This window comes from Lampris incognitus, chromosome 11 (assembly GCF_029633865.1).
Source record: "Lampris incognitus isolate fLamInc1 chromosome 11, fLamInc1.hap2, whole genome shotgun sequence".
NCBI classification, from domain to species: Eukaryota; Metazoa; Chordata; class Actinopteri; order Lampriformes; family Lampridae; genus Lampris; species Lampris incognitus.
In genome coordinates this window covers 18956025-18980169 of record NC_079221.1, presented here as the reverse complement: position 1 = coordinate 18980169, position 24145 = coordinate 18956025, and the positions used below count along the sequence as shown (strand labels likewise).

Sequence of the window (24145 nt, the reverse complement as noted above, 5' to 3'; positions counted from 1 at the left end):
GAAAAAAAATACTGAATATGTAACATGACATGTTGAAATCGCTGTATGATAAGCCATCCTTTGCAGTCCAGTGAACACCAAAATAAAATACTAAACGCTACATTGCATCTCCATTGTCAACTTTGTTGCAACTCTCCCGCATGGATTTATTATGATACAAAGTCACATTTCATGGACAAAATAATGAACAAAGCTACAGATTATTTTGAAAACCTGTTCTTTGTTGCAGTAAAATTAACATTTGTTGCAAATATTTTTTTCTCACTGAAAATTAAAGCATTCGTTTTTACATTTCAATAATGGGGATTAATGGGCAGATAGTCTTAAAATTTGTGAGCAGCGTTCCCAGATGGGTAAACACCAATGCTAGAATTTGGTTCTGTGTAATTAAGTAGCCCTGCACATGTATTCATGTCATAAATTGATTATCTCATTTGCCTTTTGGTGCCCTCAATGTGCAAAGCCAGGCATTGACCCCATCCCCCTTTATCTCTTTGTCCCTAGGGATGTGTTTGAAGAGTTGTCTGAGATGGAGAGGAGCGGGGCCAACAACACCTCAGAGGCAGGGAGAAATGTTTTGCAACCCCTTTGAGGACAGTCACTGGTGGACAGCACCTCCCCTCTGTTAGGGTGGGGGGGTTCTAAAGTTAGGGTGAATGAACTTGAGTACTACTGGTTGCCGTCCATTTTTGGTCGTGTTTAGGCACTTTCGCTTCCTCTACCGATCACTAGAAGCCAGGATAAGTTAGTACCCATTTACTTTTAAGATACCAGAAATGCAGTTGTACAATTTTGTTCCTTGGATCAAATTTTACCTCCATGTTTTGGGGCTGGATTTTTTTTTTCTTCCTTTGCTATGATTTTATTGAACAACTCTTGTAAAATAGTTTGGCATATTTCTGTACGAGCTTCATTCAGAGGTTCTCTTCAGCTATCAGACACTAAATGGTGCTGGTGCTCCTTGGATTGTATAGTTTTCAGACTTAATTTTCCATCGAAGATCTAAATAAAGATAAATTGTTTGTTGAAATATAAGCTAACTTAGAGCTAGAGGTTTGTGTATTTTGCGGGTACATTGGTGCAATATTAATGTTCTGGCACAGTTTTGATCAGCTTTCTATTTCTGTCCTACAGTTTTGAGTGGGAGCAATTTCCCAGTTTCTTTCTTTGCTTAGTCATGACTTCTCTGCGTGTTTGTCTTATGTGTTTTATAAATCTTGAAATTTAACAAGCTCAGTATTTATAATATAGCTTGTCCTTTGAGCTCTCTTCTAGAGGGTTTCCTCTAGTGCCTCCCAGTAAAAAAAAAAATCTTAATTTCTGCAGAGCTTTACTTAAAAATTGCACAACCACTTTGTCAGGAATGACTTTCTCACACCTCAAAAAATGCTGTTTTTAGTATATAAGTCAGCTGGGTTTTGCTCTTCAAAAGGCCAACAGAGTTTTCTACTTATTGCAACATAGGGTATAAGTTATTGTGGAAGATCAGTCAATACTCCCCCACCCACCCATCGCACAGCCAACACACACACACACACATATACATAAGCACGTGTGTGTTTCAGTCATCTCCAGATTCCCCCTTTCTATCATGAGCTGAGGAGCACAATAAAGTAGGGCTGGGGGGGTGTGTGTGTGTGTGTGTTTGTGTTTGTGTTTCAATTGTCTCCAGCTTCCCCCTTTCTGTCATGAGAGCTGAGGAGCACAATAAAGTAGGGCTGGGTAAGAAAAATTGAGATTTCTGTACGTGTACCTTTACTGAAAATCAATAATTTCAAATGATCAATAGAACTATAAAGGCACATTTTATTATGATGAATTACTGTATGTTACATTTGTCTGCTTCTTTCAAACACTTGAGTCTGTTTTCCTCATATAGCCAAAAACACAATTTGAGTTATTATAACAACTATTGCATTTGCAGCTTTGTTACTGTTAATGCACAAGATACTCAAACTTGTGTAGATATTGTTTGATACCTAGCCCTATGTAGGTAGCCTTTCAGGAAGGTTGCATTACTTTCAACTGATGGTTGGGGTAAGATTTTGAAGTACGATCAACTTATCCCTAACTGTAGCATCACAAAAATATTCAAAGGTAGGCCTATTTGTTTTAAATATTCCATAAATTTACAGCTGTGAAAAATTGAACCTTCCCGAACATGCCCCATAGGCATTGTAAAATATGCATAGTGTATTTGTGAAGAAAGAGTGGTAAGCTTTTTTTCTACCCATTCCTATAGTATCTGACTTACTAGACTTACTAGAGAATAAAAGATTTAAGCGAAAAAGGTGCTTAGAGTTTTGATTTAATGTGTACAACACTTGTAACAACTTAAATATCCAGTGTCTCAGGAATATTTTACAAAAATCAAAGTCAACATGTGTAGTGGCTATAGCACTTTTCTTAAACAACCAGTAAAGGCAAAAGTGGATTGTGTAAACAGTATTTACTTAGTTTTCCGTGGATTATGACAACACTATTTTGTCCTGGATCTGTAAAATCAAAAATCCAAAAAAAATCTGTCCGATTATGGATGGCTTTATGCTCAAAAAATGAAAAATGGTCAAATCTCAAGTTCTTATGCTGGAGAGAGTGTCACCTGTCTTGACTGCATCTCTTTGTGAGTGGCTCCAAGCTTTGACCTGTAAGTCTGTTGTACTCGCTTAGGATGTAACTTTCTTTCTGTAGCATCTGGAAGCAAACATTTTTAATGCCTCTGTTCAATGTAAGAAATTAACTACAGATGAAAAATGTGATACAATTTCCAATGGAACATTTTTTCCTAGTTACTGAACACTTTTACAATTTTAAGGCTGTACCTAACCAAGTCTTGTCACAATGAGCTCTCCATACATACCTCTGTCCATTCCTCCTCTGTTTCATGTCGATAGCCTAGCAGATGACAGATGCCATGAGTAGTGACAACCTGAGCAGGCAGAGAAGAATTGCGTAAGCGTGGCCATCTCCATTTTTGTTGCAGGCATGCAGCAGCAGGTTACCAGTGACTTGTGCAAAAACAGGATTGTGTCCATTGAGTTTAACAAGGAGTAAACTTGTAAATTTTATACTGGTTGAAGAGCTGCTGTCAAGCTATTTATTTATTGCATGATAAGAAAAAGCATTAAGTATTCGGGGATTAAACGGGGATTTTTTTGTAGAGGGGGTTCTGTGGTTTCAGGGTTGCCATGGGTGCATGTGTGTGTGCGTCGATTTTCAATACCTGCTAGCTTGCTTGACAGTTCAATTCGAACTAGAGCGTGCCAGCGAGCTTAATGTAACAGCTTCCAAAGATTGGAGGCGACCTACCGCAAACTATCTTGCTTTATCAAAATCGAAACATTGTTTAAGCAGAATATCGGAGCATTTTACATTCCGTTATTAAACCTGTCAGTTGCTGACCTATTTTTGTCCCTACCTTGCCATCCACCTATGTCACATACTGGCCTCGAGCATAACTTGATTAACACGATGGTTCATAGCAATTTCCAGTCCAAAAAAAATAAGCCTAGCAAAATGGACTTGACTGCTGATATTACTGCCATACCTAGCTTGCTAACACAAATTACCTGGTTGTCTGAGGATAATTATTTATTGCAAATTTACAGTTTCATTTAGCAGACGCTTTTATTCACAGCGACGTATATCAGAGTTAATACAACACAAGCAAGGATCTAGTCAGGAGGCGACAACGCAAGTGTCAAAAAACTAGGTTCAAGTCCGACAGAACATATTCGCCACAATATAGAAGTCAACAGGCAGTGAACAAAGGCAATGCATAGGGTGCACAGAAGCGATTTTTTTATGATGAGTTTGCCTTGATTTAAAACAAAAGGATTATGATGGCCATGGTTTCTAGTTTGTAGTAAATTAAGTTTACAGCAGTTTGCTAAAATATCAATGTTGATAGAGAAGACATTGTTTAGTGGGAATATCAGCAGTTCATCTCATATTCCCACTAGGAATGCCACGGTGAGGAAACGTTCTCACTGGTTAAAGTCATGACGACAACACCGGATACAACCACCGGACATTTTCTCCGCGGGTGCGCCTTCGGCGGGTCCCGCAAGAGTCGGGCAAGGCAGCTAGCTGGGGGATACGACAGTAAACTCGCCGCTAATCGCGAAAGTGATCCCGCAACGTCATTTTAAACTCAGAAAAAAAACATGAATCGTTATTTATTTGAATGACAAGCATGTACATGTGTTCTTTTGACAATAAAGGCAAAGTAAAAAATGTATGAATAAATTGTTGATGGGCGTTTTTTTTTTTTTTTTTGCCAGCGATCAACTCCGCTAGATGACGTTTGAGACGCTATGTGGCGGTGCTGAGCCCCGTCAGCCCCGGCCCAGTTTAATCCCTGGACGTATGCAATTTGAACAAAACGGTGCACACAACGGGAAAAAAAAAGGTTTTACTTAAGGGACCTTGAATCCAACGTACTAAAACTCACTTCCTTTCACCACAGGGTGAACTGCGACGAAACGAACAAAAAACGCTCACTAACCTCTATTTTGAAAGATGGACTCTTGTAAGGCTGAACACGTGGAAAACGTTTGCGATATATATTAAAATCATCCAATTCTGGAAAAAAATAGCCTGCTTTAGTATTAAAGGTTAAAGTAAAAATGAGCAATGTGTGCTTTACTGTAAGAACTCCATGTAGATCCAGGGAATCATCCTGACACTGCTCCATCAGGAACTCGACCCCCAAGAAAATGTCACCGAGGTTCAGATCGTCTCTGTGAAGGTTACAGGGCAGTTTACCGGGTCGCAGATCCTGAAAGACAAAACTGGAATTCAATAAAGATATCTGAAAGTAGAAACACATTTGATTAAAAATGCACTTTTGCAAGGCAATTCTCTCTGGTCGGTTTGGGTAGCTTGGTCTCTTATCAATATTATGAAAATGCCAATGACCAAATAAGCAACTCTATAAGTGACATTAATTGTACAATCTAATACCGGGATGGAAATAACATGTTTTTTGTTTATTGGATATAGCTCTGCACAGCTCTTCCAACGATTGGCTCCACAAATTAGTTTTTTTTTCTTACTGTGAGGTTGATCGTACCTCGTAGAACGGAAACGAGAGGACATCCGTTGGCGCATTCTTTTTCCTGTATGTGTTGTTGATTTGTTGAATCCTGCGGTTATCCACACAAATGATACCCAAGTCAAATTTCTGGATGCCCAAAATGTGTCTCAACGTGTTAACATCCTTGCGGAGTCTAGCGCGTCGGAGAGGCACCACCTTCTGGAGATTCCGCAGAACAACTCCCATTATAAGATTCGAATTAAAAATGAAGTAAAAAAAATCCTTTTACAAATGTTACGTTAAATGTCACATGGGAAAAATGACTGCAGGTCCCTTAATAAATCGGACAGATAGATCCGATTTATTGTAACTAGCGCAAGTCATTCAGCTTCGGTTAGCTCAATGGCCGTAGATGCTGAACAGTGAAATGCACTCCGTGCTAGGAGTCAAGGTGACATCAAGCGTTCCGGAAGCCAAAAATATTCCCTTACACAAAAATAATACACTTTTCGCCCCCCCCCCGAAAATAAACGTATATAGACGAGTCCGCGTCTCTTCTAAAGCCGTCTTCAATTGGGGCTTAGTCAGTTCACAACTTCGCTGGACAGGGGAGATGGTAGCAGTGATAAAGATAGTGAAGCTTGCAGTCGGTCGTAATTATCAGACGGACCGGAACAGGAACAATTGGGTTTTGAGCCAAAACCGGACCGAAGCGAAGTCGCAGATTGGTGAGCTATTTTGCCTTGAGTAATTGTCGGAATTCGCGATGTTTCGTAACCAGTAGCACCATTTCAGGCGTCCCCCACGGCTAAAATTGAGTAGCAATGCTAGCTGACTTTTGCTGTGACTCGCTTATGTTTTTGAAATGATCTTTTATTAGTGCTAACATCTGTTTTTTTAAGTTGTTTTGTGAGTTTTGTGTTCAGTTTGCTCTAGTGTCATAAGATGGTGCACTGACCTTTACGGAAATGCAGGGTTGAATGTACCCTTGGAGAGCTGTAAGGAAAATACCGATTTTTTTTTTTACCATGAATCCAAATAATCTGTTCGGGAGTTCGCAAGGGGGGGCTTTCCAAGCCCCTAGCAACACTAACAAGACTGGCTTGTTCCAGTCTTTTGGACAGCAGACCACAAGCAGCCAGACGCAGTCCATCAGTTTTCTGCAGTCACCAGCATTTGGACAGTCCTCACTCTCAAATCAGCAGCCTACTCTCGGGAATACCATCTTCGGACAGACACCTTCTTTTGGCCAGAGGTCTGTATTTGGACAGTCATCTACGCAGTCCCCCACAGTGACAATGATGAGCCAGGCTCCAGCTTTTGGCCAGCCCTCCTTTGGACAGAGTAGCTCAGTTTTCGGTAGCGGCAGCACCACACTTGCTTTTGGACAGGCAGGTAGATCGAACCAGAGCTCTGTGTTTAGACAGGCAGCCGCATTTGGTCAGCCTTCAGGATTTAGCCAGCAGGCCTCAACATTTGTCCCCTCCCAGACATCTTCAGGCTCTACCCCTACCATTGGCTCCTCTCAGCCAATGAGCATTGGACAGCCACCCTTTGGTCAGCCTCTGTCCAGCAGTGTCACCTCAAATACTTTAAGCTCAGCCCAGAGTGTAACTCAAAGCAGAGGCTTTGCACCGCCAGAGTTTAGTTTCAAGCCCTCCAATGAAGTACTGTTTAAGCCCATCTTTAGTGCCAGCCCTCAACCTGCCAATCCTCAGACTGTTTCAGGGTCTGATCAGCCCTTTGGCAGCAGTGCACCCCAGACAAGCTCCAACACTATGGAAAGTAGCAACAACACCAGCACTGGTTTCTCTCAGTTGACTGGGACTAAGAGTGGCCCACTGGGCTTCAGCTTCTCTCAGCCTAATGCAGCCCCCTCTATCCCTGTCCAGAAAGACCCGCTTACCACTGTCAACAGCAGTGATTCTACCAGCTCTTTACAGTTTACCTTTTCCCAGCCAGCCACCCCTTCCAGCACGAACACCAACACAGCCACCACACAGCCAACCACCCCATCATCTTTCAGCTTCTCAGCCAAAGTCCTCCATCCCCAGTCAGTACCCTTGTTTGGAAGTTCTAGCTTTGGTCAGACCTCATTGTTTGGTGACCCCAAAGCTAAACCTGAAAATAGCACAGAGGAGAGTGTCAGTAACCAAGAGAACACAGGGGACACAAACATCTTTGCACGACTTGGCAAAGGCACCAAGCGCAAAGAAGACCCAGCTGCCACCGACACCAGCTTAGAGAAGCCAGTCAAGGAGGAAACAATCCCAGCTGAAGGAGATGCACCAAGGCATCCCCCGAAGAGACCTTTGTTGAGGTCTCGAGGGTCAGCTGGTGGCCTGTTTGCAAGGGCATTGAGTGATCTGATAAGAAAACCAGCCAGCCCAGTGAGACAAGAAGCTGTAAAGGAGACTCTGCAGCTGGCATCAGAGTGCAGGGAGACGGAGAAAGTTGGCAGCTTAGCTCACAGGGACCACATAGCTGCCTTGCCACCCAGGGCACAGGCCCCCACCAGGGAGGTCCTGGAAAAAGCTGGGGAGTCAGGTGAGTGTTATAGTTTGTTTTTTTTCCCCACTGATTACAATAAGCCATAGGTTATATTTGGGCTTGTTGTTTGTAGACCTGCCTTGACCCACATAGTTTACACTTGCACTGGAGTGAGCCTGTGATGACCTCTGAGGTAACCCATTTGGCTGATTTAAAGTCTCTGTAGATAAATGTATGTCAGGGTTCCCTTCACATTGTATGCTTGAAAAAAAAATCCAGCCCTTTGCCACATTCACCTCTTTCTACCAGTTTAAATTTTGAATGAATCCTAATGATTAACCCAAATAATTTTAGTGCAATGGAAGGGGGAATAGCACACTGACAGCGATGATTGTTAATTGAAATACTGCCAACATGCTGGTTGACTTCGCTTGGTCTAATGTTCCAAAAGTTTGTAATTGTCCTAACTTAGTACAAAATGTAGCTTGTATATCCAGCTGCTAGGATTATGAATAACAATCCAGTTATTGCTCAGTCTGATTACAATTTGTCTGATTTGGGGCATCCTGACGGACGACCTAGGTGAGGAGGTGAGGGTGATTACAAGGAATTTTTTGATTTGTTCCTAATTGATATATTTTTCCAGGATAATTTTACTCTTCAATTCAAAACATTTTTCTTTGTTGACAAACAAGATTCGTATCAGCCCAAGGAACTGCAAAATACTGCATCGCATTTTCTGTGCAATAAGCAGCTTATAATGCATTCACAGTACCCATCATCCTTTTCCAGATTCAACAAAACCCTCAGTTGAAGAGCCTGAAAAAACAACCCCCACAAAACGCAGTCTACGCAGGGAGAGCTCTGAGAGCTTGTCGGGATTGTCCCCCGCTGACTGCACCATTATTCAGTGCAAAAACGTGCCCCCAGCCCTTAACAAGAAGGAAATAATTGAGAAGCATTTTGGTCACTTTGGCAAAGTCCGCAGGGTCTTCTGCCGCCCTAACAAGAAACTGGCCATAGTGCACTTCCATGACTATGTAAGTAGAGTGCATGTTAAGTTACTCATAATCCACACAATCAGTTTGAAAAAAGGAACATTTTGATTTAAGCATACCGTCAATTCAGTAATATTCTTTTTTTTATTAGATTTACAACAGTTATAGCTCATGTTTGCACAAAATGGGATGAAGCAGTCTAATTAAACTGACATTATCTGCAATTTTTCTTCTCATACATATGACCTGGCCTCTCATTATCATCTCTTTAAGGCTTCAGCAGCAAAGGCAAAGAAGAAGGGCAAGATTCTGCACAGACATGAACTCCTTCTCTTCTGGCAGAGGAAAAAGCAGAGTAAATATCAGTGCTGTTATATATTTTATCCTATTTATTTTTGGGAAATGTCATTAATTAATAAGTAGGCTGGTCTGAACTAAATGTCCTTCAGAGGTTTCTATAAGTGTTATCAAATCTAGATCGGGAAAATGGCTAATAATGACAATAAAAATTGTAATTGTTGTTACTGACAATTTTTTTGTAATCAGTAATGACAACCAACAACAATTGCCTTAGTGATACTTTTGGCTTAAAAAAATACATGAAGGGGCACTCCAGTGGCTCACCTGGTAGAGCGCATACCACATAAGCCTGAGCCTTACCGCAGCAGCCTGGGTTCGAGTTCGGCCCGGGCCCTTTGCTCCATGTCATCCCTTCTCTCTCCCCTGCCTTTCCTGTCTCTCTCTTGCCTATCGCTATCAAATAAAGGCGGAAATGGCAACAAAAAAAGAAAAGAAGGGTTTTTCTTTTTCTGAAATTCTTTGTATAATAGATTGTCATATTTCCATAAAAGTGATGTCAAGTCATAACTGGGAAGGCTTCCCTGGTTTGATAGAGCTGCCGAGAAGGTGCTGGAAATTACTTTTGTCTTGTGTAACTTTTGGGTGTAATATATGTTTAGTCCTAAGCCAATTTTCCTGCTACATTGCTGTGATTGTATGGCATCAGGTCCAGGGGAGAAAGGAAAAAGACCCACTGCAGGAGAGGAGCAAGCACAGCCAGACAGGCATACCACTGAATCTGAAGCATCCTCCTCCCCTCTTCGGAAACCTGCGCTAAGAGCTCCAGCTGTCGGCAGCGCCATGACCTTCAGTCGCAGGTACACCTTGGTCACCACAGCATATTATCATGAGATGATAACCTAAATATTAGGCTTTAAATTTAGCTTATGTTGAAACAACAACCTCATGTTAAACCTGCATTGCTGCAAAGCATCAAAACATGAAGGAATGAGAACTGCATTTTCATTGTTTTTCATAGAGTTCCTTTTGCACTGCAGAATATTGGTCTGCAACATTTCAAATTTCAAGGCAAAACCCTACAAACCTTTCTGCAGCATTTTCAGCTGTGCTTTTAATGAAAGTTCTTTCAGTTGATTCTAAATTGAAAGTCTTAATGAATAAAAACAAGATGTGAGCATAGGTGGTGCTGGCTGCTGGGCATTTCTGCCTTACGCACCTCCAACAGTGCCATTGTGCTGGCTGCAGGGTCGTCAGCCAGGAGCCACCCTTCACTGATGTTTCGCACCTTTAATCCCGAAACATCTCGAAGTGGTGGAGCAGCGACAGGGATATCTCCCTACCACAACTGGCAGTGGAGGTCGGCTCTCATGCTCCAATTGCCTCTGGGTGACTACTCTGTCATACTGCTGCTCTACGCCTCATGACAAACTGGATCAGCCACTGTGATGTTACCAGGCTGGCCCCGAATAAAAACATAATCCAGTATAGGGGCAAAAATGTCTGACCAGTGGCCATGTTGTGTTACTTCATGTTGCATTATGTTAAACCTTTATCGATTTCACTTTTGAAGTTCCATTTTTTTCTTCAATTTTCTCCATTCCTGAACACATCCATGACAATAAATTTAATGGAATGGAATTGAATTGAACACATCCAAGAAAAGCAAATTCGAAATGACACATTATGTATCATTTCAACGACAATCTGGCAAACTCATTGAACGCTGCAGTTTCAAAGAATCACACCCTCACAAGCAGTGGTATTAGTTGCAGGCGTGACAAAAAACTGCTGCCAAGAGTGACACCCTGAAACTTCCAGAACATTCAGTAAACAAAAAAGAATATGCAGAACGCAGGGTCTCTACAGACACGTAACACTGACACAGACTACCAGTGGGCCATTAGTAATGATTGAGTGGGTACATGTCTGCAAAGGTGTATGCTATTTCAGTAGGAGATTTTACTCGATATGCCTTTAATACACCAATTACATTTTGTTTCCTCCCATCTTTGTCAGCTCTCCTGTGAAGAAGCCATCCCTGGCCAAGCCTGTCCAGTTTGACAGTGAGCCCCAGCAAGAAGCGACTGTTGTGACCCAGAGATCAGATCAACAAGTACCACCCTCCCTCTTCCACTTAATTGGCCAGGTGGCTGAGACAGCAGAGGAAAAGTACCGCCTCCTGGAGCAGAGAGACAAGATCTTGCGTCAAGGTGAGGCCACTGTTTAGGCGCTGAAATTAGCTGTCAATTTTTCCTGGGGGGGGGGGGGGGGGGTTCTGATTGCTAGGTCTTGCCTCTTATTTTGTGTGAGCCTATTACTTACTGCAGTTGTCAATGGCTCCTATTCAAACTGTTCTACTGACTGAGTGGCTGGAACTCAGCGCTTATGCTTTCTTGTGTTGCCGCAGGTCGACCTAAGTTGACAGACCTGGACCTATCCAAGGTTTTTGTAGGGACATGTCCTGATATGTGTCCAGAGAAGGAGAGATACATGAGGGAGACACGGAACCAGCTCAGCGTCTTTGAGGTCACCCCAGACACAGAGACGGTATTGTCCCTATTTCTTTTGGCTAGTGTTAACAGAAAAAAAGTATAGGCTTTATCATATTTAGCTGAAGCAACCTTGAAAGGAACGCCCTCCCACATGCACATACTCATTATTAGCAAATCTATCTCAGTGAGGGAGGAAAGGGGAGCCAAAGAAACAAAGAATTGATAGTAAGGCTCAAAGTAAGTGTTCGGCAAAGTTCAAGAGGCTAGAAAGAAATTATGAATAACATTTACAATTTCAAGTACAGCATAAAAATGAACAACTCAGTATTAAATCTCCTGCATTTCCCCCTCGGATAGATCAAACTATTTTTTCTCCCACAATGAGCTGTTTGAAAACCTTCAGTAGAATATGCCTTTCCACGCATTTATTTAATTAAATCAGACTTGAAACACCCCATCAAGTGGTATGTTGAAGGTGGGCAAAGCCTTAATATACTGTTCAAATCCATCTATGCAATAAGATTTCTATTGCTAGAAGTTTTTTTCCTACATAGAAACTTGTAGCCCTTTAATCTTAATTTGTGGCCAGGTGGATCACATGGCAGCCATTAAGGAGTACAGCCGCTCATCAGCAGACCAGGAGGAGCCCCTGCCCCACGAGTTGCGCCCCCTGCCCATACTTAGCATGACCATGGACTACCTGGTCATCCAGATCATGGACCAGGGCCATGACAACTACCGAGACTGGTATGACTTTGTCTGGAACAGGACCCGCGGCATTCGCAAGGTAAGGCTCCACCTTATTTAAAGACCCCCTCTGATGAAAATCAGTTTTTAACTTTGTTAACATGTACATGTGGTTTTAGGATAATGTTACAAGACAAGGCAAAATAAGCAGTCAGCTGGCTGAGCATGTCTGCTTTGAAATTGCAGTGTACCAAGAACAGTCTCAACAAAAAACAAATTCAGACAAGCAGGGTTTCATGTGTCACAAACCTAAGGAACCAATCCCGTTAATTGACAGAGTGGTGCTTTACATGTCATTATGTGCACCTGTTTTGGCAATGCGAGCCAAGGGAAAAGCCAGGTTTAACTACTTATTGTAATGTTCCCAGCTGTAAGTTTCACTACTTGGAAAATGATGGCGTAGATGTGTTGTGGAGGATGACAGAAAGGAGATGAGACCACTTCTGCTTTTGACCACACAACCATGGGGTTGTTTATTTCCTCCAACCAACTTCAAGTGAACAGTTCACAATATCAAAGCCTCAGCCTCATGTCTACCCACAATCCGCCCTGCTAACTCCTGAACCCATTGTCTTAAAGAGACCGTCTCTGGTCCACATGGTGACTATCTAACCTGCAAGCAGGTGACTACCCATGCCCCCGCCCCTAGAATTCACCATGACAACGGAATAGCCTCTGGCCACCTGGTGGTCCTGTCCACTATGGTGAGGAGGTGAGTGAAACCATGGGAGGAGGGAAGGGGTCCCACTAGGTCCACATTGACATGGTGGAAACGCCTCCCGGGCACCAGGAACAGCGCCAGGGATGGCTTGGTGTGGCAGTGAACCTTGGAGCGCTGACATGGCACGCAGGTGCCTACCCATTCCTTGACATCCTTCCTGAGGCCATGCCACATGAACTTGGCCCCCACCAACTTCGTTGACGCCTTCATGCCTGAGTGTGAAATGCCATGGATGGCGTTGAAAACCCGCTGCCACCAGCCAGTGGACACCATGGGCCAGCACGTGGAGATGTCACAGAGACACGTGGCCCTGGCGTCATCGAACACAGCATCCTTCAACTGCAGCCTGGTGTCAGCAGTCCTGTAGGCCTGCACTTCTGTGTCAGCAGCAACCATGCCCAGGAACTCCTGCAAGGACTTCACCATGTTTGGGCGTGGGAATCTGGCGACATTGTCCACCTTGTCGGGGAGGGGGTTGCGCCATCCTTTGTAACCCGGTGCTCAAGGAAGTCAATGGCTGGCAGGCCCAACTGGCATTTTGCTGGGTTGACAATGAGCCCATGCTGGCTGAGCAGCTTGAACAGCTGCTGGAGATGGACCAGGTGCTCCGCCGCGGATGTACTGGCCACAAGAATGTCATCCAGGTAAACAAACAGGAACAGCATGTCCTGCAGCACAGAGTCCATGAGCCACTGAAAGGTCCGCACAGCCCCCTTGAGCCCAAACGGCATCCTCAGGAACGCGAACAGGCCGAACGGCGTGATTACTGCAGTCTTCGGCCATCCTGTGGGCGGACCGGCCCCTGGTGGTATCTGCACATGAGGTCCTCCTTGGAGAAGATGACTGCCCCCGCCAAGTGCATGGAGAAGTCCTGGATGTGTGGGATGGGGTAGCGGTCTGGCGTCGAGGCATTGTTGAGGCGGCGGTAATCACCACATGGACACCAGCCGCCGTTATCCTTCATGACCATATGCAGGGGGGAGGCCTATGGGCTGTCGGAGTGGCGCACAAATCCGAGGCGCTCCATGTTGGTAAACTCCTCTCTGGTGATGACGAGCTTGGCTGGGTCGAGGCGCCGTGCATGGGCGTAGACTGAGGGGCCAGTCGTGGTGATGTAGTGTTCCACTTCGTGCTTGGTGACTGCTGACGAGAAGATGGGTGTTGTGAGGTCCGGAAACTCAGCAAGCACTGAAATTCATCCCCAGTAGCAAGCATATTGGACAAGCCGATGAAACCCGCCTCCCCCAGCGTACATGGATAGGAGCAGAAGGAGATGGAGTCAGTCAAGCAGAAGTTTTTAACATCCACCAATAGTCCATAAGTGCGCACGAAATCTACGCCCAAGAGAGGGATGGACACCTTCACTATCACAAAGTCCCAGTCGAACCGCCACCCTCCAAAAACCACCTCCACATACTACCTCGTGCCATAGGTGTGGACGGGGGTGCCAAATCCGCCGACCATTGCGTCCACTGCTGTCACAGGCAGGATGCTCTGCAGCACGCCTGAATCAACTAGCAACCGCCGGCCGGAGATGGTGTCCTGAATAAACCAGCAGCCTGCCTTCCTGGCCAATGCACAGGGCTACTACTGAGCACCAGCCCTGGCTTTTCCCTCCCCGCTGAAAGCGCATGGTGCACGGTATTGCTTGGCTTTGGCTACAAACTTAGCATGGTAGAAGCACAGTCCCCCTGAGTCCTGCTGCCAACGAGAAACTGTTGCCGCGGCAACGCCTGCAGCCTCAACTAGCGGTGGTGGAAGAGCATTAGCAGGTAGCAGAGCAGCTGCACACTGCTGTCGGCTGGCCAGAAAAATCCTGTCAGCCTCAGCAGCCAACTCCCGAAAGTTGTTGGTGGTGGACAACTTGGAGCTAGCCAAGGCAGCAAGGATGTGTGAGGGGAGCTGCTAGGAACAGCTGGCCGAAAAGGAAGGTGGGGTTGCACGAACCCAGCATAGTCAGCATCTTGTCCATTAGTTCTGATGGCTTGCCGTCTCCCAAGCCTTGAAGCGAAAACAATCAGCCCGCCCGCTCCACCTCTGCTAGCTCAAAAGCCTGCAGCAAGTGTCTCTTAATTGTGCCATACTTATCCACGGGCAGCGGGGCTTGCAGCAGGCCCGATATCCATGACGCCGTAGATGTTCAGAGTGCCGCCACGATGTAGTAGTACTTGTTCTTATCCACGGTGATGTTCCTAATAGCAAACTGGGCTTTCATGTGAACGAACCATGCTGCCGCAGCTGCCTCCCTGAAGTCAGGCAGTTTGAGTGAGATGATGTTAGCCACTGCTACTGTACTGGTAGCTTCGTTTTCCATGGCTGATGTCGGGGTCACCAGTGTGGAGGATGACAGAAAGGAGACGAGACCACCTCTGCTTTTGACCACACAGCTGTGGGGTCGTTTATTTCCTCCAACCAACTTCAAGTGAACAGTGCACAATATCAAAACTTCAGCCTTGTGTCTACCCACATTCCCCCCTGCTAACCCCTGAACCCACTATCTTAAAGGGACCATCTCTGGTCCATATGGTGAATAGCTTACCTGCAAGTAGGTCACTACAGTGTCTTGTTTTCAGCTGCAAATGTACAAAAGGAGAAACAGTGAGCCTTAATTTATTACCAAATAATAACTTTAGTAATAACTTTTATATAGCGCTTTTCAAAACAAAGTTACAACGTGCTTTACAAGACAAGCAAAATCAAAAATAAAGTGGTTGACAACAGAGGTGGCTGGCCAGTACAGGACTCTGGGACACCGCCCCCTTCCAATACCAAGAGATGAAAATCTACTTAAACATGTTAAATATAATTTAGTTGTATAATGCAAGTAATTATGAAATCAAAAGTGTTTTTCAGTCTGTGGGCGCGTGTCAGCAGCCATTAAATATTGGTTCCAAATGGTATTTGGTTGATTTCTGTCTGAATACATATACTTCCTGGGTGAGGGGCACCAGCCAAACGATACCATAAGTAAGCCCTCAAACTTTTGACGAGCAGGTGACCTGAGGCTGCTGTCTAATTGGTTTCTTCAGATTTTCCATGGAGTGCAGTTCTGTGCACCCCAGACACTCCCACTTTTATTGGCAGCGAATGGTATTGTTTTAATATTTTTGATCTAATGTGATTGGACAATTCTCGTGGCTGTCAATCATGTTCACACCCACCACCACGCCTCATCTCGACTGTCAAAAATCCACCGTCTACGAACCCTGATAAAATCTGTAGGCTACATTGTCCTTAATAACCCTGTGACTGTGTGGACATTAAAGCAACTGTCAAGTGTGCTGCACCAAGGTAAATTGCTTCCCCCCCAAAAAGATTTTTTAGCACCAGCCGCCACTGCTCGACAAACAATAATAATAGTAAATTAAGTTTGTATAGCGCTTGATAAAGAGAAAGAAAAAGAAGAGAAAGCCACTTTATTTTATCATTGTACAGTTACAATGAAATATGTCTTCTGCGTTTAACCCATTACATTACAGTCATTTAGCCAACGCTTTTATCCAAAGCGACTTACAAGAAGTGCATTTACCTTAGGAAATCAGGAGAACTACTAGTCATCAGAGGTTATAAGTGCATCTAAACAAGCATCTAAGAGCAAAACCAGTGCTAAAGTAAAAGTGCAAGGAAGAGATTTTTTTTTTTTAGTGAGTGAATACAATAAGTGCTAAGAACAAGTAACAGGGTATTAGTTCTTAAAGAGGTGAGTTTTCAACCTGCGCCAAAAGATGGGCAGCGACTCCACTGTCCTGACATCAGTGGGGAGTTCATTCCACCACTGTGGGGCCAGGACAGAAAAGCCATCCTCTTGTATAGGAGCAGTGGGCAGCTGCAGTGGTCGGGTACCAACTCCAGTTCTTCTTTCCATTGCCTTGCTCAGGGGCACAGGCAGGAGTATTAACCTTAACATGCATGTCTTTTTGAAAACAATTTAAAAACAGTTCATAAGTTAAACAAGATTGGGAAGGAAATATAAAAGAGGAGATGCGTATGAGGAAAAATAAAATAAGTACAATAAATCAATGTAAAATAAATAGTATTAAAATATAAACAAGATATACAAATGATAAATTCAGACCACAAATCCTGAATAAGCACACTGATAAAAGTATGTTTTCAAGAGAGTGTCTTGATGCATGCTCAAAAATCCAGGAAATCCCAGAAAGTTGAATCAGTTCATCTGAACACAACGTTTATCAGGAGAAACGTTTCATCACTCATCTAAGTGACCTCTTCAGTCTCAACTGACTGCAGGTACCTTGATAGTGAGGAACGCTGGTTTGAACGGGGAGTCAAAAGAGGCCAGCTGTGTGAAGAGTACATCTGTCGCCATCTTACAATGCTGTGATTGCGCAACTATTCCCCAATCCTCTGTGAATACATGGCCATTGTAACTCTCATTAATGGTCACGGCAATTTGCATATGAAACTGATCGTTGGTTTTGGTTGTTATGCAACTGTGCTGTTTATAAGGTTGGGGATACCTGCAGTCAGCTGGGACTGATGAAGTCACTTAGATGAATGATGAAACGTTTCTCCCACTAAACGTTGTGTCCACATGAACTGATTAAACTTTCTTGGATTTCCTTACCTGGATTATTGAGCATGCATCAAGTCACTGGAGAGTTGCACAATAAGTAAGACTAATATAACTAGTCTTCTTTTGTTGATTAGTGAGCAGCCTTCATGATGCTAAAAAAGGTTTTAGTGTCTTGGTCAAGGACCCGTCAATGTGGAGTTATACTTTTGGTATGTAAATGTTCATAACCCACTAACTCTTCTTGTCGCCCCTACAGGACATCACCCAGCAGCACCTGTGCTGCCCTCAGACAGTGTCCCTGATTGAGAAGTGCACACGCTTCCACGTGCACTGTGCACACCACCTGTGCGAGGAGCACATGATGACGTTCGATGCCAAGATCAACAATGAGAACATGACCAAGTGCCTGCAGAGTCTGAAGGAGATGTACCAGGACCTGGCCATGCGCCAGATCTACTGCCCCTGTGAGGCTGAGTTCCGCCAGTACAACGTGCTACTCAAGCTCAACGACGGCGACATTCTTCGGTCAGTCGCTGCAAAAAAGAGGGCTATGTAGATATTAAAGTACTATGCATATACTTTCATTCAGTTTGTCTATTCCTTCCTAACTGCCTGTGGTCTCATCTGCATAAGAATTAGAAAAATTATGAAAGGCTTCTTAGGTTTTGATGGCCATCATCTCCAGGTTTTGTTTAAAAAAAAAAAAAAGTACGGGCGTCCGGGTAGCACAGTGGTCTATGCCTACCAACACAGGGATCCTGGTTTGACTCTCCATGTTACCTCCGGCTTGGTCGGTAGTCCCAACAGACACAATTGGTCGTGTCTGCGGGTGGGAAGCCGGATGTGGGTATGTGTCCTGGTCGCTGCACTATCACCTCCTCTGATCAGTTGGGGTGCCTGTTCGGGGGGGGGGGACTGGGGGGAATAACATGATCCTCCCACACGCTACGTCCCCCTGGTGAAACTCTTCACTGTCAGGTAAAAAGAAGCGGCTGGCAACTCCACATGTATTGGAGGAGGTATATGGTAGTCTGCAGCCCTCCCTGGATGGCAGCTCAGAAAAGTGGTGTAATTGGCCAAGTAAAATTGGGGAGAAAGGGGGGGGGCAAAAAAAAAGTACGTCAGGCTTCTTGCACTTGCTTACAAAATTTGTACGTTGGCAGACTCGTTTTGCTATAAATTAATCATTCATAAATTATGTCAAGGACAAAGCCCTGGAGAGGGATTTTCTTGAAAAACGTAATCCCAATATATATTAAGCTGTGACATTTAAGCCTTACTTTGGGATCATGTTTGTTTTGCATGATCACATCTTTTATCTTTGTCAGTTGAGTCTAAAAATACTCTTGTTATGCCTCATGTCCTTGCAGGGAGGTCCAGCAGTTCCGCGATGAGGTGCGCAACTCAATGGAGGTAAAATTTGCAGTGCAGGCATTTGCAGCGCTCAACAGCAACAACTTTGTGCGCTTCTTTAAGCTAGTGAAGAGGGCGTCTTACCTCCCCAGCTGCCTCCTCCACAGATATTTCAATCAGGTGAGAAAATTGATTTTTGAATTCTCAACTCAACTCAAAACTTTATTGCAGACTCAGGGTCCATAATAAACAAAGACGAGGTAAAAAAAAACAAGAGACGAAAGAATAAAGCCATAAAAGATAAGAACCATAGGTAAAAGATAAACCCTAGATAATACATAAAGTAAACACAATAAAATAACATGAAAGTGTGGCAGGATGAGGAAAAAACACAGGAGACGAAGGCAAGTTTGCTGTTTATTCCTCAGCTCCAAAACCAAAACTCCAGCAGGAACAACCCTGCACCAGCAAGCCCGGGAACGTAAACCACGCCCCCAGCTCACAGTCCTGCTGGGTGAGAGGCATAGCCCCTAGTGTCCGCCACAAAAGGAACAAATTGGTGTCTTATTAGAAGACAGCTATACCAGTGGTCCCACTGCCGGGATTGGTAGCGTGTGGCACTGAATATTATATTAGTTAAGCCCTTGATGATTACATTATCAGTCATTGAGCTGACAAATAAATTTATACATAAGATTTCTTAGAACAGCCTGAAAGTTATTGAGTCTTGCAGCTATAAACATTTCACTTGCACTATACCATCTAGGTCTTTTTACTAGTGTTCTCATTGTATCATTATAAGCTACTGTAAGCTTGCTTTTTGTAGTTCGACCGCAGGTGTGCAGTATAAAGTGGTGTACAATATACTCTGAACAGAGACATCTTCACACTAACTGAACACATACCAAACTTGCGTGAGAGAGTGTTTGCTTGTGCATACATCATGTGACATTGCCTATAAATGTCATCATCATCTGTCATTTGTTCAGTAATACAATATCCAAGATATTTCACCTTATTACATATCCCAAGATTATCAGACAATTTAAAATCAGGAAATTTTAGATAATTGACCTCTTTGGTTCTGCAGATCATGACAACACTTTTACTAGCATTGTATTTGATATCATGCTCCACACTATACACAGAACATATATTAAGGAGCTGCTGGAGACCAGCGCTACAGGAACTAAGAAAGGGACTAAGAGAATTGAACAGAGATGTTGAAATTTTCTTTCAAGTATATTTTTATACAGCCTCAAATTACAGTTACAGTTTCAGAATGCATCTCTTTTCTTTTCCAAATGTAAAACTAATCCTATCTTCATTTGATTTTTTTTTTTTTTTTTTTTTGGTGTGTAGGTTAGAGCCAAAGCCTTAAGGACCTTGAACATAGCCCACACAGTGGGTTCTCAAAGGTCCACAGCCTTTCCAGTCGAAGACATGGTAAGGATGCTCATGTTCCGTGATGCTGCCGAGGCAACCAACTTCTTTCAACAGTATGGCCTCGATGTAAATGATGGGTAAGTATCCACTTGTGTTACACATAAAAAAACAAACACAATCATTGGCATAAACACACAGCACTTGGAAACAAGAGCAAACCCTGGTCAAGAACTTGGTTTGTAAGGGTAAATGAGGAACAATGTTGCCACATAAATGAATCTACATAAGCAGAAATACCAAAATGTGTTTGTTCTCTCTAGTAATCGAGATTGGTATCAGATCTAAAGACCACAAAGGGCAAACCAAATTATTTCGTGGAATAAATTTGTAGTACATATTTGGAGTTTTATGGAGTTTTAAAAGTTAGTTATATACATTGTCAACTGTCCTGTTGTCTTAATTTTAAAATTTCTCTACATCACTTTCTAATTTTGTTTTGGGCTTAATTTTCTTTCCTTTGAAACAACACCTGTATCTAACCTTCAGCGTTGTGGAACTAAGCCGGATAGCCTACCAAGAGCCAGAGCTGTCTCTGCGCCAGAAGAAGTCAGAGGCCATCCTGGAAAAGAGAACAGTGCTCATCGGAGAGGTGGTAAATGGAGGCCCTCTCCCCAACCCTCCCCAACACACCCCTTTCGCTAGCTTCGATTCACAGAACAAGTACCGTGGAGGGGACCCATTGGCTGAGCCCACCCCAAGCGTTTTCAGGACCAGCTCTGTGGCCACAACAAGTATGAGCTCTGATTCATTGATCCTTACTGTGGCAGTCTGTCACTAAGTGATAGGCTCTGTGAAGAGACAATGGCTGCAGTGATTCATTTTGCCAAAAACTTGCATATTGATTTGCCACTGCACTGTAGTTCTTCATTAATCCCTAAAACTGGTTAGCATTTGTGGATTTACAACAACAGTGAACCCAAATATAAAGCATTATATAATGGCACAAATGCTTGGGTTGTTGGTCCTTGCCAAGGTATTTTGACATAACTGATGATGGAAATTCAAGAACTTTATTGTCATTGTGCAAGCACAACTAGATTGCAGTTGTGTCAACCTCAAATGGTGCATACAAAGAATAAAAGGAAAGGGATAAGAAATACAAAATATCAAAAATAAGAAGTACAGAATCTAAACAATATGAGTACTAGATTCAAAATATAAACAGTATAAAGTATAAAAAACAATTAACAATAAAATACAACTAATGAGGTGCAAAAATGCAGTAAGCGTGTGGATTGACAGATATTAAGTGGCTTTAAGTGACATAGGTAAATATTGCAAGTATTGCAGGTGCCCAATGGTGGCAGACATCAGTCTTGTCAGACTGAGGAAATGTCTTGAGGTCAATAGTGCCACAGCTTTTGGAAAGAAGCTGTTTTTCAGTCTATTTGTGCATGTGCAGATTGATCTGAAGTGCATATGTGATGGAAGGAACTGAAACAGATGGTGTCCAGGTTGTGTAATATCTTTTATTATGTTCTTAGCCCTCACACAGCGAGTGCTGTGAAGATGTTGTAGTGATGGCAGCTCAATGCAAAGAATTCCCTGTGCTATTTTCACAACCTGCTGGAGGGCTTTTTTGTCAGCTTTGGTGCAGCTGCTGTACCAGACTCTCATGCAGTTTGTTAGGATGCTCTCTGTGATGCATGTATAAAAATTGACAAGCGCCTTTTGGGAAGATGATTTTGGGAAAGACTCAACAGTGAGGCTTTGAGTTTCATCAAAGACTTTCAGTGTTATCAACATCTAATTATCTCAAATTTTTTGCTTTTCTGTCCTTTTTCCTGAACTGAACTGATCTCACCTTTTGCAGCAAAACTAGAGGTCAAAGGGAAGATGGAGGCTGAGAAAAGGCTACAGCTTAAGCCAGCCAAGCTGTTGCCAGAATCCAGATCAATGGGGGAGCCCGAAGCAGGCTCAGACGCCACAAAAACAACAGCCACAGACGAGACAGAGGAGCCCAGCGAAGCCTCCAGTGACCTGACCATCATGGCTGAGCCCCATCAGCTGTTCCAGCCTGTCGCCCCACCTCAGCTTGACAAACCCCCATCACCCCCACCCAAACCTCAGCCTGTGTACAGCGATGAGGTATGGAAGATTTCTCAACTGTGCACCAAATTATCAAGGGACCTCGTCATATGTCAGAGGGGAAATTTTCTTCTTTTTTTTTTTCCCTACTGAATTGTATCCCCATTAGTTTCTGTAAATGCTGTCCCCGCATCCCATCTGCCTTTCATTTACTCCTCCTAAAGTTCTTCTCCTAGCATTCCTCCTTTAAGCTATGGTCACATGCTTGAATGCAGGCAAATGACAATTGCCTGTCAAGGCGAAACTCATGTATTTTCTCATGCTGAATTTGGGCAGTGCAGGATGTGATGCCAAGTGGGGTCAACCACACACACTCCTTTGCTATTGGTTGAGGCTGTGGATTCTCCGGTAAAAGTTCACCAAATTTGAACTGCACACGAGGTGAAGATGTGAATTTCCTTTGCCACCAGAAGCGAATGTTTTAATCACCCCTTCACTTAAATAGAATGGAAGTGAAAGAGCAGTGAAAATTCGCTAATGTTAATTTCGTGCATGTGTGACCATACCTTTACACTACTATTCTATGCATAGGGATATTGTTAGGGCACAATGGTCCAGACCTTTGCACTCCATATTATTAGCTGTGTTATTTTAATCTTCTGTGGTCAAAGCATCAACTAAACGATTGATGACATTTTAACTGGTTTTTTTTAAATGGGAAATTTCTGCCAAAGAAGAGCAACCACAGTACACATTGATTTAAATTTTGTGACTGAGATGATGAAAAGGGAAAGCCTGTGCCTTTACTTACTGCTTATTCTATGTTTCACTGCTGTCAACAATTAAACCATGATGTCACAAATTAAAAACATTTGCCTGTCCCTGTTTATTTCAACTCTGCACATTACTATTATTTCTGCTCTTTCCTGCAGGAAATTTTGGCTGAGCTTGAGAGCATGGTGGAAGAGGTAGTTGAAGCAGCAGTGAGTGAGGTAGCCAGCACTGGTGCCAACTATGCCTCAATAGCTGTTGTGTGAGTAACAGTTATACAAGATACTCTAAAACACTGGAGAACTGAAATTCCCTCTTTCTGATTTTCTACCCATTTTGAATAAAAACCATTTTAGATCATTTTCCATGAAGTGACCTGAAAATAATTGTGCAAGTCTTGTTCAGTAATAGCTCTGATCTTGAACATAGGAGACTGCAGTCATTTGGTAAGTGATTTAAAACTTGTTTTGATTCAGATTTAGGTCGTTATCAGTCTTTCTTTTTTCATCAACTTCCGGTGTGGGAAGATGGCTGCGCGAATTCACGTTTGCAGCGGCCTCACCCAGTACCAGTGTGGGAAGATGGCGGCGCGAACTTCCATTTGCAGCAGCCTCACCCAGTACCATCCATGCAGTGTCTTTGTCCACATCTGCGTCTAAATTTGTTTTTTCGTTTGATGGCTGGGAGAGCTGGCGCTGGATCGGCTGGGAGAGCTTGGTCTGCTGCTTCCTGTGGGCCCAGGGACCACGGCCCTGCCTGGAGCTGTGACCAAGGAGGAAACACCAAGGGTGGTCTGACAGAATGTGGAACTTTGTAGTCAAACTAGACATGTTACTCTTAGCCATTCCTGACAATGACACACATGACATTGTTTCCCATGACAATGTCATGGGAAACATGAATATCCTTACTGACAAAACCCAAGCTACTGACTTTCTGTCTTTTCTGTCCGCCTTTGACCTCAGACAGGTCCCCACCCCTCCCACTCACAAAGTGAGCAATAATCTTGATCTGATTTTGACTCAGAGCTTCTCTACAGCAAGTCTTGACTGTCACCCCCCTACATCTGTCAGACCACTTCTTTATTAAATGTATGGCCTCCTTACTGGAACATCCTCACGTTCCTCCACGAAGGGTCTCCTTCCGCCGAAACTTCCAGTCCCTTACACTGACCCAGCTCTCCAATGAGGTCTTGGCTTCCATAATGAATTCTCTTCACTCCCT

At 43.5% G+C, this 24145-nt stretch overlaps 3 protein-coding genes across 3 annotated transcripts in view; 2 read left to right on the top strand and 1 right to left on the bottom strand.

Annotated features, from left to right (window-relative positions):
• usp37 (ubiquitin specific peptidase 37) overlaps nucleotides 1-2299 on the top strand; it is a 63899-nt gene extending 61600 nt beyond the window's left edge. The window contains exon 24 of the mRNA XM_056289082.1: nucleotides 505-2299. Coding sequence (XP_056145057.1) covers nucleotides 505-592 — 88 coding nt within the window. The 3' untranslated portion in view covers nucleotides 593-2299. The remainder of the gene's footprint in view (nucleotides 1-504) is intronic.
• A 135-nt stretch (nucleotides 2300-2434) lies between these two features.
• ybey (ybeY metalloendoribonuclease) lies at nucleotides 2435-5616 on the bottom strand. Its single transcript, XM_056289710.1, has 5 exons — nucleotides 5075-5616; nucleotides 4649-4780; nucleotides 2861-2929; nucleotides 2603-2694; nucleotides 2435-2495 (listed from the first exon to the last, which is right to left on the bottom strand). The coding sequence occupies exons 1-5, from the start codon at nucleotides 5282-5284 to the stop codon at nucleotides 2480-2482; spliced, it is 519 nt and encodes a 172-aa protein (XP_056145685.1). The 5' UTR covers nucleotides 5285-5616; the 3' UTR covers nucleotides 2435-2479.
• Nucleotides 5617-5955: 339 nt separating this feature from the next.
• mcm3ap (minichromosome maintenance complex component 3 associated protein) overlaps nucleotides 5956-24145 on the top strand; it is a 43663-nt gene continuing 25473 nt past the window's right edge. The window contains exons 1-13 of the mRNA XM_056289706.1: nucleotides 5956-7585; nucleotides 8321-8568; nucleotides 8800-8881; nucleotides 9533-9683; nucleotides 10843-11036; nucleotides 11234-11373; nucleotides 11908-12105; nucleotides 17580-17848; nucleotides 18694-18856; nucleotides 20039-20199; nucleotides 20609-20853; nucleotides 21936-22210; nucleotides 23083-23183. Of these exons, the coding sequence (XP_056145681.1) occupies nucleotides 6019-7585; nucleotides 8321-8568; nucleotides 8800-8881; nucleotides 9533-9683; nucleotides 10843-11036; nucleotides 11234-11373; nucleotides 11908-12105; nucleotides 17580-17848; nucleotides 18694-18856; nucleotides 20039-20199; nucleotides 20609-20853; nucleotides 21936-22210; nucleotides 23083-23183 (3794 nt within the window). The 5' untranslated portion in view covers nucleotides 5956-6018. The remainder of the gene's footprint in view (nucleotides 7586-8320; nucleotides 8569-8799; nucleotides 8882-9532; nucleotides 9684-10842; nucleotides 11037-11233; nucleotides 11374-11907; nucleotides 12106-17579; nucleotides 17849-18693; nucleotides 18857-20038; nucleotides 20200-20608; nucleotides 20854-21935; nucleotides 22211-23082; nucleotides 23184-24145) is intronic.

Bases quoted from the DNA above. Each gene is read 5' to 3' on its own strand.
- ybey (XM_056289710.1), bottom strand. From the start codon at position 5,284: ATGGGAGTTGTTCTGCGGAATCTCCAGAAGGTGGTGCCTCTCCGACGC. The intron at 4,781-5,074 runs GTACGATCAACC...TTTGTCTTTCAG, and splicing joins TCTCGTTTCCGTTCTACGAG to GATCTGCGACCCGGTAAACT. The intron at 2,930-4,648 runs GTAAAGCACACA...CTGCCTGCTCAG, and splicing joins ATCTACATGGAGTTCTTACA to GTTGTCACTACTCATGGCAT.